Genomic DNA, 14,336 nt, shown 5'->3' with positions numbered 1-14,336 from the left:
TAGTCTTCACTAGAAACCTGTGAGATAGATTATATTATCCCAGTGTTCAAAGTTCAGGAAGTGGAACCCCAGAGAGGTTAGGTAATTTGCCCAAGCTCACACAGGGATTGGTGGAGCCATAACTTGAATATAAGTCTTACTCAATTCCAAAGCTGTATTTCATCTATGTGTATCCCTCCCCTTGCACCACAGCATTCAGAAGCGCATTAGCACTTAATAAATAGATGAATGGATGGATGGATGTAGCACACTTGGTTTAAGTTGAGCAGCTAAGAGAAATGTAACCAAAAAAGGCCAAAGCACAGATGCCCATTCTTGTTCTTGCTTGTTAAAATACCTTGTTTGGTTGTTTTTTCAAAGTGCAGTGCAGGCCACAGGTCTGAAGGAACTTGAAACTCCATCTTTGCACTGCTAAGTGTTTGGTCTGTCAGAATTCTAGTGCCACTGGATCCTCAGTGGGGACCTTGCACAGGTTCACTAACCTCTCTGAGCTTCAATTTTCTCATGTAAAAAGGGGGTTTGTAATCCCTCCCTAAAAAATATGCTCTTTTCATAAGGCCAAAAGAAAACATTAAGTGTTGGTTATAATATATTTAAGTTGAACCTTGGATGGAGTATAAAGATGCAAGACTCCAGCTGTGTCTTCATGGAACTCACAGACAAGCAGCAGGAGAGAAAATCTGACTCACATAGCTACAGTATAAGTAAGCCATATTACGGTGAAGATTCATAGTGCTGAAGGAACACTTCCCATTCCTTTAAAAAGAAAAAAATTTTTTTTTTACCTTAGGGGCTTACCAAGTCAGCACCTCCAAGTGCTCTGGACCCCAATCACCACCCCGTCCTCATGACCTGTCAGCTTTCCATCCTAAATCTCTGAAATTCATCCACATCTTCCTATCTTCACTGACAACACCCAACATCATTAATTCATCACACAAAAATTTATTGATCACCTACTATACGAGATGTCAAATCAGCTGTGAACAAGACAGAAACTTCATGAAGTTCACACTCTAGCTGGGGGAACAAACAAAAAGGAAGCAAAACAAATACAAAAACAAAAAGGATGCTGGACACAACTACTTTAGATAAGGTGATTATAAAGGTCCCTTTGTTTAGGTGATTCCAGGACAGAGCACAGCCCTCTCTTGCCTGGGATACTGAAACAATTTGTCTTGTCTTCCCTACCTCTTTTCTTAAACCCTGCAAGTTCCACCATACAGCAGTCAAAGTGATTCTTCAAACCTGCCAGCCGCAAAAAAAAAAAAAAAGGAAAGGCTTTGTCCCAAGTTCCCACTGCAATCAGAATAAGACTAAAGTTCAATCAGCAAGAAAAATCTGAACGCCTACATTAGGGCACTGCTCACTGAAGATGAACATACGAGATGTCAAATCAGCTGTGAACAAGACAGAAACTTCATGAAGTTCACACTCTAGCTGGGGGAACAAACAAAAAGGAAGCAAAACAAATACAAAAACAAAAAGGATGCTGGACACAACTACTTTAGATAAGGTGATTATAAAGGTCCCTTTGTTTAGGTGATTCCAGGACAGAGCACAGCCCTCTCTTGCCTGGGATACTGAAACAATTTGTCTTGTCTTCCCTACCTCTTTTCTTAAACCCTGCAAGTTCCACCATACAGCAGTCAAAGTGATTCTTCAAACCTGCCAGCCGCAAAAAAAAAAAAAAAGGAAAGGCTTTGTCCCATGTTCCCACTGCAATCAGAATAAGACTAAAGTTCAATCAGCAAGAAAAATCTGAACGCCTACATTAGGGCACTGCTCACTGAAGATGAACAGACAGAAATATCTCTGCCCTAATGCAGCTTATATTTTAGTGAGGTAAAAGGAACAATACAAATACACATCACTGAAAAACAGTTGTCGGAAAATATGGGCATTGGGGAAAAAAAGCAAGTAGAGTGATGGGCGAAGGTGGGTTCAGGCTGCAATTTTTTAAATCGCTTACAAGATCTGGCACTGCCTAACCACAAGTATTATATTACCACCCCTCACCCCCACCTTTCCTTTATTTCAGTCTCTTACTTGCAATACTCTTCCCTCTTCGCTGGGTCGTTGCATATGATGTTTCACCCTACCTGAACCACTTTCCTCCTCTTTTTATACTCATTCTTCTGCTCTCAATTCACATATCACTTCCCATTGGGAAAACTTCCCACACCCAGGCACATTTGTATTCTAGGCTTCCGCAGTACCATGCCCCTCACCTTTAAACACTGGTGATATTCTGATTTTATATCGCGCTTTTATCGCGCTTGTATTTGTTAATCGTTTATAACTTCACATAAACTCCATGAAGACAGAGCCGTGATCCGCTTCGTTTGCCGCGTACCCCGCGCCTAGCACCCAGATTCTAGCTAGGACAAGGACCCGTCCTATGCGCCCAACGTACTGAGAACCGGAAGTTCTGCCTTTGGTCCGGAAGACCGGATAGGGAACAGCGAAGTGCACAGGACAAGCGGAAGTACTTCTTTCCCGTCCGGAAGCCCTGAGAAGAAAACGCCCGCAAAGGCTGACGGGAGGCGTGGTTTTTAAGTGAGCGCGTCTCTTCACCTGCAGCAGGCGCGCGTGCGCTGCTTCCGTCATCCCTGCTCAGGAATATGGCTGCGCGGTCGCTGTGGGCGGTCCCGCGGCGGTTGCAGCGCCTCCTAACCTCGAGTGCCGCGTCGGATAGCTGGTAAGCATTTCGGGCAGGGGGTCGGGGACGTCAGGACAATGCGGGACGAGCAAGCTGGCGGGCGGTTGTGAGCTGGAGAGCGAGCGTTATCCAGATTCATGCGAGAGGTCCCACCAAGCCTCTCGACCTCTACGACTGGGCGCTCGCGGCCCCGCTTTACAGAGGGGGAAACTGAGGCCCACAGCCGCGCCTTTTTCCCAGGCCGAGGAAGGCGGAAAGTCTTTTGAGCCCCAAGGATCGACTGAATTGAGGTTGTACCTCTCTCCTGGCCCGTTCTCCCCAGCTGTGGTGTCTGCGGGTAAATTTGGGTTCTCTCCTCTGACTCTGTGATCATAGGCCTGTCGGTAAAAGGAGGGCGTTGGACTTGGTTTCCCCAAACTGCCCTTCCATCTGCCTTTATCCTTGGGCAACTTTTATTGATCGCTTACCGTGCCGACTGCAGAACCATGTATAGTTTTTTGTTTTGTTTTTCCTGCTTAACAAGTGAAGAAACAGGTTTAGAAAAGTTGAGTAGCTTCTCCAAACTTAAGTACTCGGAAAGTGTAGAACTCGGGCAGCAAACCAGTCAGGGCTCTAGAGTCGGCGCTTTTATTTAGTGAGCGATGTTAATTATTCTCTGGGACTGTTCCTATAGAGAGTAATTTCATCCTGGGAAAGAGAATAAAAATGGCTGTGTAGGAGGTAGGATTGGACCTCTGAACTGTAACTATTTGTCACCTTTATTATCTTAACACAGCTGACCCAACATCCCGCTTTAGCACTTAGGCGAGAGATTGAATTTAGGGTTTTTGTTTTACTTTTTTTTTAAAGATGACCGGTAAGGGGATCTTAACCCTTGACTTGGTGTCAGCACCACGCTCAGCCAGTGAGCAAACCGGCCATCCGTATATGGGATCCGAACCCGTGGCCTTGGTGTTATCAGCACCGCACTCTCCCGAGTGAGCCACAGGCCGGCCCTTGTTTTACTTTTTTGTATTCAAGTCTTTTGGGCAGTTTGGTGGTGGTTTAAGGAAATGACTAGAAGATAAATGGTTCCTTCTGATGAGTTAATGCCACTCCAGTTCTGAAGCAGTAGGAATTGGAATCGCCACAACTCCCCTCTTTATCATCTGAGCTCTGGCCATTTTCCATCTAAACTGACCCTGAGAATATTTTGATTTGCTTTCAGTTGGATACATATGTTTTTGTAAAGGGCCGGGGGTGGGGTGGGGGGGGGGGGCATATTTCACCTTGTGTAATTTGCCCCAGATCTGTGGTGACCATGTTTTCTGAACCAAAAATTTGGAACCATATATATGTACTCACATGGCAGATCATCATAATTGAATTCAAGACCAACCTGGAAAGTGATAAACCAGAAATCTGCTCTGATTGAGGTCAGCTGAATTCTTAATAGCCTTGGGGAATCTGGAATGGGGTGGCAGCCATGCCCACACATTCTGGAACTGTTACAAGACTATTTTTAACCTACCAGCAGATTCACTGTCAGCTGAAGAAGTTCTATTAACTTAGGAATGCTGAAAATGTATCTTGTGACCCTAACTCATACATCTGTAGCTAGGATGCCACCAAGAACCAATCGTTAACCCATATGATTCTGTATAATCAATAGAAAAACTGATGTGCTGATTAAGGGGCTGTCGTCTTTTCTCCCCTTTGTTCTTCACTTTTCTGTGATTATCAAAATACTAAAGTTCTGCTGGCCCTTCGGAAAGTGCTTCACAGGGCAACTTTTTTCCTGGTCTGTGGTCACACATATTGGCTCAAATAAACTCTTTGATGTTTTGTCAGTGCCTCAGATTATTTTCACAGGTCTACTTAAAGTCTGGGAGATAAAAGTTCTCTTGCCCACATCTTTAAACTCCCCTCTGCCAGAATGCTCTTCCCTTCTTACAGCAAACTCATTTGCTCAGTTGTCACCTCAGTGACCACTCTCCAATATATGCCAGTTCATGTAAATTAACTATTTGTTTTAAAGAGCTCTTGTACTTGTAGATTGATTTTCTTGATAATTTTACTTAAAATCAAATTACAAGGACCCAGGAGGTGTAATGGAAACTTCCTTGAACTAGGGGTCAGAACTGCCACCGTCCAAGATCTACTGTAAACTAACCCCAGTCTAAATTTTTTTCTATGTAAACTGAGCTAAGTATTAAACATTTTAGCTATACGAAATTCTAGATTACATAACTAGTTGAATACAGATCTGTTTTATCCACCTGTTCATAGTCCCCAGGCCATAGCATATGAGGGTACTTCAAAAAGTTTCTGGAAAGATTCATATTATCTTTTAATTCTATTTTTCCACAAACTTTTTGAAGTACCCATGTATACTTATACTAAGTGTTTTATAAATATTTAATTGGCTTGATTTTACATATGGATGCATTCCCAACAGTATTTCTCTTTCTCAGCACAGGTCTGTTTCCTAAAATCTTTAACAGCTTGTGGTCAGGAAGGCTTACAATTCTAAGCCTAACTCCAGTCTGATAGGGTCCCTTTACTGAACTTAATTTTCCCCATCTGTAAGATGAAGGGCTGAACCAGAACTGTATGACTTTGTGTTTTTGAATTCCCACTTCAGATATTGCCCCTCTGTTCTGGGTATTAGCACTTGGTTTCCTCTTTGCTGTCTTTTGTGTATCTACTTCTGACTATTTCTGTCTGGTGGTGCTCAGTATCTTGGCCCAACAGAATACTAGCTGTGTGATCTTGAGCAAGTCATTAAGCCTCAACCTTCAGCATCATAACAATAGCACTTAACTCACATATTGTGAGATGAGAAGATGATTCAGGTAAAACAGTGTCTTGTACTTAGTAAGGACTTCATAAATGTTCATTTGTTACTGTGACTGAAAGCACTTTGTCTAGAGATTCAATCTGGAGGGCTGGCCAATTAACTGAGTTGGTTAGAGTGTGGTGCTGATAACACCAAGGTCCAGGGTTCGATCCCTGTACTGGCTAGATGCCCAAAAACAAAAAAAGGAAATTCAATCTGGAAAACTTTCTGGTCTCTGTAAACTGTTGCAGTTTTGGCTTTTTATTTCTACATTACGTGCCATCTCTCTCCTACTTTAGGGGATGGCTGCATCCATTTAGCACTGCCACCCAGAGAACTGCCGGTGAGGACTGCAGTTCTGAGGACCCTCCTGATGAGCTTGGACCCTCTCTTGCCGAACGAGCCTTAAAGCTAAAAGCTGTTAAGCTGGAGAAGGAAGTCCAGGATTTAACAGTGAGTAGATTTTATATTATTATCTGTTCCTCACATTCTCTCTCTGGTTTACATATCCAAGTAGGGTTTTTTTTGTTAATTTTTAAAGTGAAGTTCCCTCTAATTGGCTCTTTACTCCTCACCTCTCCTCCACTTTCTTTTTAGGTATACTAGGTAAAAAAAAATCTGCAATAGTTCAAAAACACCACTGGCTAAGGATAGTCACTTCTTTTCATTTCCCTGTTGTATCACAGCACTTAGATATCTGATGTTTTGGCAGTTTAAAGGAGGTACCGTGCCTGGCATGAAACAGACATTGACTATTGTACTCTTTTGATCAGACCACATCTGGCATACTGGACCCCGTCCTGTGTTGACAAACACACTTTGAGGGCGATAGATAAACCCGAGTAATTCCAAAGCAAAACCACCCAGAATGGTAAGGAGGCTGGAAAGCATGTCTTATGAGAACAGTTGAAGGAAACAGGAATTGTAAGAAGAAAGAGAAAAGGACTAAAGGAGCTGAAATAACTGCCTTTTAAAACTTACTCTCAGTTGTCCTAGTGTTTAATTCAATGAAAGAAAGTTGGAGGTTGGCAGTGTTGGCTGAATGTGAAAAGGAAAATTTTTTCACAAAATGAGGAGCATGCAAACAGTTAAATGTTCAAACTAGCAGGCTAAATAAATGACTGCCTCTCAGGGCTGCTAAAGAATTGGTTCCTGCTTTGGCTGGAGAACTGGACTAGCTGATCTAAGAATTGTACAGCACCTCGTTTGTTTTATAGAAACCTATCATAAGGGTGAAATTTATAAAGTAAGCAAAAACTTCTCATCTTCTCATCCTTTTGACTTTGCTTTTGATATTCAGGTGAGATACCAGAGAGCTGTAGCTGATTGTGAAAACATAAGGAGGCGAACCCAGAGATGTGTGGAAGACGCCAAGATATTTGGTGAGAGATTTGTTCACAATAAAAATGTCTTTTCAGTTTAAGAACATTTACTAGCAGTTCTGCAAACTAAGCATAATAAAAGCACATCTGGGTTCTTAACGATCCTTCCCCTGCCCTTCTAGTATCTCTGTAGGCTTTCTGGGAAACTTTTCAGGAATGGTGTCAAGTTAACCATTTGCTAAAATAATGCTGGCCTTTATTTTGATCAAATCTTTGTTTATTGTATTTTCCAAGCATATACAATTACTATTGCTACAGTCAACATTCCAGTGCTTATACTAACAATTCTGTCTAGCTTATAATTGAAAAGTGAATCTTCAAGATATTCAGAGGAGAATCAAAAAAAAGCAGACACATAAGCAATCAGGAATGCTGAAATTTGCTAAATGGAAGTAAAATTTGTTTATATCCATAGGGAAATAATCAAGTATCTCCACCCAACAATTTTCACTACTGTGGACAAGATTCTTTTGCATTACTATCAGTAATCTGCAGCTTGCTGAGTTATAAAATGGCATAGCTTGAAGACAAGCCTCAGACCACAGAATCATAATAATCAGATGTGATAGACCTCATCTGTTTTTCATGGAAGACATTGAATAATCTTTTTGGTTCATTTCAAAGTCTTTCAGAAATTTTTCTCTAAACACACCATATCTTGTTCCAAAGGTGTTTGTGAAAGTGTTAGTTGACTAACAGGGATTCAAGGATAAAGGGCAAATCTATGATTACTTGCTGTACCTACAGTTCATATGGGGCATTGTATTACCTGTCACTACATATAGAATGAAAGAGCTTGAGGGGCCCTTGGATGTTACTGTACGGCCTTTTCAGAAAAAAATTTTCTGACCTTTGAGCTTACTGGGACTACCTGTAGCAAATAGACCAGTTATGATAACAGGAGAAGACTTCCTGCTGTACCTCCTGCTTGAGTGGGGTGGGATGGGAAGGCTTTACCAGAAGTCAAGCTTTGAGTTAGGGACTAACTTATATCAGTTTACTCAAGAAGTAATAAAATACCTGGGAGCAAACACATATGAGGAGTCTTCAAAAATGTTATGGAAAATGCATATTATTAAAAAACTATGCATGGATTTCAAATTTTTTTCCACCAAAATAAACTCTAACTAGGTTATAAATTGTCTGAACAGGATCTAGTTTGAGGCACTAAAAAGGATAACACATTAGTTTGAAAAGAGCCACTGTTAGAGCAACCCTAATTCTGCTAAAATTAAAGTAGGAACAAACATCAAATTTATGGTGAAGTTTGGTGGAAAAATGGTGAAATCATTGGTGCTTCATAAAAAGCTAATGAGGATAATGCCCCAAAGAAATCAGCAGTTTACAAACAGATAACTCGTTTTTTTTTTTTCTCCTTTTTGTCTTTTTTTCATGACCGGCAACGGATCGCAGCCCTCAGTGTCGCGCCCGTACCGGACCGGGACCGGCAACGGGATCGCAACCCTCGGTGTTGCTCCCGCACCTCGCTCAGCCAGTGAGCGGCCGGTCTGTATGTGGGATCCGAACCCTTGGCGGGAGCGCTGCCACGCTTCCCAGGAGGCGCACTGTAGCAGTGCACCACCGGGCAGGCCCCGATAACTCGTTTTAAGAAGGGATGAGATGATGTTGAAGATGAAGCCTGCGGTGGCAGACCATCCACATCAATTTGCAAGGAAAAAAATTAATCTTGTTTGTGCCCTAATTCAAGACCAACAATTGACAGCAGAAACAATAGCTAACACCATAGACAGCTCGATTGGTTCAGCTTACACAAGATTGACTGAAAAAAATTACAGTCGAGCAAACTTTTTCTAGGTTCAGTGGGTGCCAAAATTGTTGCACCCAGATCAGTTGCAGACAAGGGTAGAGCTTTCAATGGATATTTTAAACAAGTGAGATCAAGATCTTAAAAGCATTTCTTTGAAGAATTGTAACAGAAGATGAAATGTGGCAGTACTAGTACGATCCTGAAAACAAAGCACAATCAAAGCAATGGCTATCAAGAGGTGGAAGTGGTCAGGTCAAAGCAAAAGCAGACTGGTCAAGAGCAAAGGTCATGGCAACAGATTTTTGGGATGCTCCAGGCATTTTGCTTGTTGACTTTCTAGAGGGCCAAAGAATGAGAACATCTGCTTATTATGAAAGTGTTTTGAGAAAGTTAGCCAAAGCTTTAGCAGAAAAACGCCTGGGAAGACTTCACCAGAGAGTCCTCCAGCTCATTTCTCTCATAAAACAAGGGGAATTTTTCAAGCGTTTCAAAGAGAAATCCCCCTTACAGTCCTGATTTGGCTTCTTCTGACCTTTTTGTTTTCTAATCTTAAAAATCTTTAAAGGACACCCATTTTTCTTTAGTTAATAATGTAAAAAAGACTGCATTAACATGGTTAAATTACCAGGACCCTCAGTTCTTTAAGGATGGACTAAATGGCTGGTATCATCACTTACAAAAGTGTCTTGAACTTGATGGAGCTTATGTTAATAATTAAACTTTATATTTTTTATTTTTATCTTTTAATTCCATTTTTCCACAAACTTTTTGAAGTCCCCTCATATTAACTAAACTCAAAGGAATTTGATAGTCTGATTTATTAATTTATGGAGCAAAATTTGTATAGCCAAAGATGCCACATAGTAATTTACTTAGGTCATTTCCTCCTAGCAGCCAGAAATACTTAGAAAATTGAAGATTGCTGGGTGAGCATGGAAGTAGAAGAAAAGTAGAATGCTTGTAAGGGGATAGGGCCTGGTGACTATCTGACCTTCTAGGGATAGTTTTGTCCCAGTAATCCACCTTCTCTTAAACAGGTCACAAAGACCCATTTTCTTTTCTAAGAGATTATGTAGTCACCAACCATATATTAAAGTTACCGGATAATTAGCTTAGAGACTGAACCTCTCACTATACAGACAAGAGAACCTTGGCTTCTGTTTACCCAAATTTACACAACTTTACTGACTAGAAGTTAGGTCTTTTTGTACGCTGGTAGTGTACAAATTGGCCCAGAAGCTTACTGCTTTCAAAATTTTCTTAGAGTACTGTATTGTCTTCCTTTGAATAGCCTTCGATGCCTTTGATGTTCCTGACTGATCATTACCAGACATTCTTTACTCTTGTGTGGAATTCTTATCAGAGTACTTTTCAAGTGTTTGACTAATCTCTTCTACTTTCATAACTGATCTATTAATAGACATTAACATTTTATGGCTCCCATCCCTAATGGGTGGGAGGAGATATCTTGTGGAACTTTGATCACACCAAGGCTGGTCCCTGGAAATGTCTCTTGATTACACTCTTTCCATTGCCTTCTCTTCTAAACCAGACCATGTCATAACTACATTACTTCAGTTGGATCTCCCATTTTTTCTTTCCTTCCCACTCCATCTGTCATGCTATAGTACCCCAAATCCATTATGTATGCTGTCATTCAGCTAATTTGAATCATGTTTCTACTTGTTTTACTTAAGAAGCTCTAGTAGATCTCTATCACCCAGAAGTTAAAGGTAGAATTTCTACCTGTCAGTCTTTTCATCCCATCCAGACAAGTCTAGGAAATCTCTCCTTTGTCATCTCTCTTATTAAGTTGCAGAATTGGGAGTAATGTAGGATTTCTCAACAGTTGAGTTTACTTTTATAACAGTTCATGTAACTCTAAAAAGATTAGACAAAGTTTTGTGGCCCATCTCCAGCAACTACATAGCAGGCAATTGGAAACTCACCTCATCTATGGATATGTCTTACTTTTCTGTTCCTATTTAGCCACGCTTTAGGAATAAACCACTCTTGACACCCTTTAGCATTGTGTTGTCAACTTTTTTTTTAATCTTTCCCCCCCATGAAATATTAATACTTTTCCCTGTTGAGAATGTGTGTCTTAGCACAACTGAGACAGGTAGGAACTTTCAAAATGTACATAACTCAATACTAAAGGTATGAATAGCAACAAAAATATAAGAAACATAAAAACTGTTGTTTTAAAAGCAAAAGTTTTTGAACCTATTGTATATGGTCTTACCTAGTTCTTGGGTTCTAACCATCTCCATTTCCTAGTAGTGTTCCTAGTCATACATGCCTCCTGAGAGAGACACTGACTTGTCAGTTGGGTTGGGATGGTAATGATGAACCCTGAGTCCTTTGTGGCAACCTTTCCACTTTCTGGGATACCCAGTATACTAGCCACCTATCTGGGCCTTCCCCAGACTCAACCCAAAGGGCAAAGTGATTTCTTCACAAACAATAAAAGTGTCTGGTTTCTCTGTAGGTATCCAGAGTTTCTGTAAGGACTTGGTGGAGGTGGCAGACATTTTGGAGAAGACTACAGAGTACATTTCTGAAGAAACAGAGCCTGGGGACAAGAAGCTTACTCTGGAGAAGGTCTTCCGAGGGCTATCACTTTTAGAAGCAAAGCTGAAAAGTGTGTTTGCCAAGCATGGCCTTGAGAAGATAAAACCAATCGGTGACAAATATGACCCTCATGAGCATGAACTCATGTGTCATGTGCCAGCTGGTGTTGAGGTGCAGCCTGGTACCGTGGCATTAGTAAGGCAAGATGGCTACAAACTTCATGGCCGTACCATTAGACTTGCCCAGGTGGAAGTGGCAGTGGAGTCTCAGAAAAGACTATGAACAGGCCATCAGGAACTGGATGTTCTCTCAGAGTGCAGTCACCGTGTTTCCTTTATTTATTAAACTAGGTTTGTATTGTACATGAGGTACTTCATGTGATCTCTTTTGGATTTAGTCATATTGGCTTTATTTCTAAGGTATTTTATTGATTTAATGTGACCTGTTTGGTCTTATCAGAAGTCTTGCCATTAGACATTTGAACAATGTGACAAGTGTTCCTATGGCCTTTATCAGAATATGTTTACAACAATTATTTTTAAATTGGTAGTCTGATGACTTGGAATCCAAAATTCCTTTAACTGTGTATTTCCAACTAAATGTTCTTTTCTCATGGTCCCTATAATAGGAATAACCTTCACAGAATTGTATATTGTATTTTGTGGAAAAAAGGAAGCAGTAGGAATTGGTTCAGCGTTTGGGTACTTAGATGATAAAGCTTTATAGTTGTATAAATTTAGATCATTTGGATTGATTTTGATAGACATGGATGCTTAGGACTTCCCCTTTTTGTTTTATTTTCTGTTTTAGCCATCTTTTGTCCTTGCAGTCCCTGCTTGGTAGGCCTTATGCTCACATCATTCTACCTAACCCACCCCTTTCTGATTCCCATTTGCAAGGGCTAAAAGGCCCAGGCAGGACTTGGAAGGCAAGAGCATCAAGATACCCAGGTCCTTTTAAAGTAAGGATGGCCAAGATACCTTGCACTTTCTTTGCTCTGAGCTATCTTCAAATTATTTTCAGCCTCCTTAGGTATATAATCATTTCACACAAATTGAGGCAGCAGCTAAATGACCCAAACAGGTCTCTGTAGGTAATTTACTTACAACTTCTCATTCTACCAGCACTGACTTCTCTGCCCCTTTGTCAAATTTGCCCTGCGACACTTTATTAGGTTTTGGGGGGAGGTGATGAGGACAAAACTTTTACAATTTCTCATTTCATTTAGTTATTCTGAATTTTTTTTTTTTCTTTTATCGGTACTCACAAATCACTACCTCTTCATTGACAAGCTTTATTTTCTAGTTTTTGTGTCTGTCTTAGGTCACTTTTGTATAAACATCTAGCTCTTCTTTTATGTATTAACCTCCTAGAGTTATTGGACCTATGTGTTTTGTTTTGTTTTTTTCCCGTCTTGCTTATAGCTGGTGTTCCGTAAAAGATTTGTCCAGTAAATGACTTAATAAATGAATGACACAGCAGTCAGACTTTAGAAAGGAGGTGAATTCTGGATATTTTAGTGTTAGAAGAAGCCTTAATGATCTAGTCTTACCCTTTCTGCTTCTCCTAAAGTGTGAAAATCTAGTCTTTTTAGAACTGGACCCGAAAGAAAAAAATTTCTACAAAGTAGTGATTAAATTTCAGTGAGAACTTGAATAAGGAATACTACATATTAACTTCAGTCATTTAAGATTAATGAATATGCAGATATATCCCTAGCTGGCAGTTAGGTGTTGGATGTACAGATTACATAGGTTTAGGTTTAAGTTATTTACCCATAAGATAAATTCACTTCCACTGGCACTCTATGACCCTATTCAGTGGGGTAGTGAAAGTTAGACTTAGACATTATAGATTATTTAGGATGCTACACAGAGATGTATCAATAAAGCCAACCCCTGTGGGCCCTACCATCTCCATCAGGTTTAGAAACTTAAAAAAGCAAATAACCATACATTTTTAAAATGCAATCAAGAGACTGGTGGTAAGACTGCAACCAGACCTCTTTTGGCATTCCACTAAGTACACACTGAAAATTTAATAAGCACTCAAATTTCACAATAGGAATTTGTCCTTTCTTGCCTTCATTACTATGAGATTGGCAGATGGTGAAAATAAGAAAATGAGCAAATTAGAATTACCCATGTATTTTTGGATTACTAGATATCATTACCAGTGAATTAGAATTAACCATGATTGTAAGTATGGAATGTTCTGATTATCTGAAGAGTTTTCTAATACTTCATTCCACCTCCTGTTTTTGCAAGTAGATTGAGAATAATTTTAGATTCTCTTACTATTGAGTAGTTTTGCAAACTTTAAAAGTGAGTTTAGAATTAGAAGATGAAGCTATAATAGTAAAAATCTCAAGTTGAAGGGCTTTAGGGAGCCAGATCAGCATAATGGAGCATAGGCTTGGTAGGCATAGACTAGAGCATAAATCCCAGGTCGGTCACCTATATGACTTTGGGCATCAGTCATTTCACCCTTCTGAGCCTGTTTTCTTAGTTGTAAAATGGTTATAATAATTATCTCACAATATAGTGAGTATGAAATGAAATGTGTAAATTGCCTGCTACAGTAGGCCCTCAGATATTTTTTATCTTTTTTTTTTATTATGCACATTGTTTTTCCTATGTTTTTATAGCTGCCTATAAGGGGGAAGTCTGGTTAAGTAATGATTATAAAAAGTTTGTAAACTAATCATTCATGGTGACTTATTTTCCATCCAGTTGCTCGTATTTTATTAACCATACCACAAGAAACCCACATTTTTAAACTGAAATAACAAGAAAATTGTGCCAGTGCTCTTACTTCCCATCTTGATGGTAAAGTGAAAAGACATTGGCTTGCAGATGATAGATGTAAGGAAGCTTTGGTTCACTTGAAGGGTGATCTTGGTGTTGTAGTACTTGTATCATATAAATCTTTTACTGATTTTTCTTACTGCCATAAAGGGATTAGTGAGTTTGATATTGATAAAAGTTATTTGGTGCTTACCTTCAAGGCAAAGGATTTGATAACTGAAGAAAGGCTCTTAAAATGCTAAAGCAAAATCAAATAAGGAAAACTTAAGGATGAAATGTAATATTCAGAAACAATTTTAATAAAGCCTGAATCAAAATAACTGCA

General features: G+C 39.9%; 1 protein-coding gene across 1 annotated transcript; it reads left to right on the top strand.

Moving 5' to 3' along the window:
* Positions 1–2,594: 2,594 nt before the first annotated feature.
* Positions 2,595–14,336, top strand: GRPEL2 (GrpE-like 2, mitochondrial (E. coli)). Its single transcript, XM_008580920.1, has 4 exons — positions 2,595–2,701; positions 5,780–5,933; positions 6,781–6,862; positions 11,122–14,336. The coding sequence occupies exons 1-4, from the start codon at positions 2,625–2,627 to the stop codon at positions 11,484–11,486; spliced, it is 678 nt and encodes a 225-aa protein (XP_008579142.1). The 5' UTR covers positions 2,595–2,624; the 3' UTR covers positions 11,487–14,336.

The sequence above is a fragment of the Galeopterus variegatus genome, unplaced genomic scaffold (genome assembly GCF_000696425.1).
Source record: "Galeopterus variegatus unplaced genomic scaffold, G_variegatus-3.0.2 Scaffold2203, whole genome shotgun sequence".
Classification (NCBI taxonomy): domain Eukaryota; kingdom Metazoa; phylum Chordata; class Mammalia; order Dermoptera; family Cynocephalidae; genus Galeopterus; species Galeopterus variegatus.
Note: the sequence above shows the minus strand (reverse complement) of the source record. Positions and strands in the feature narration are given on the sequence as shown.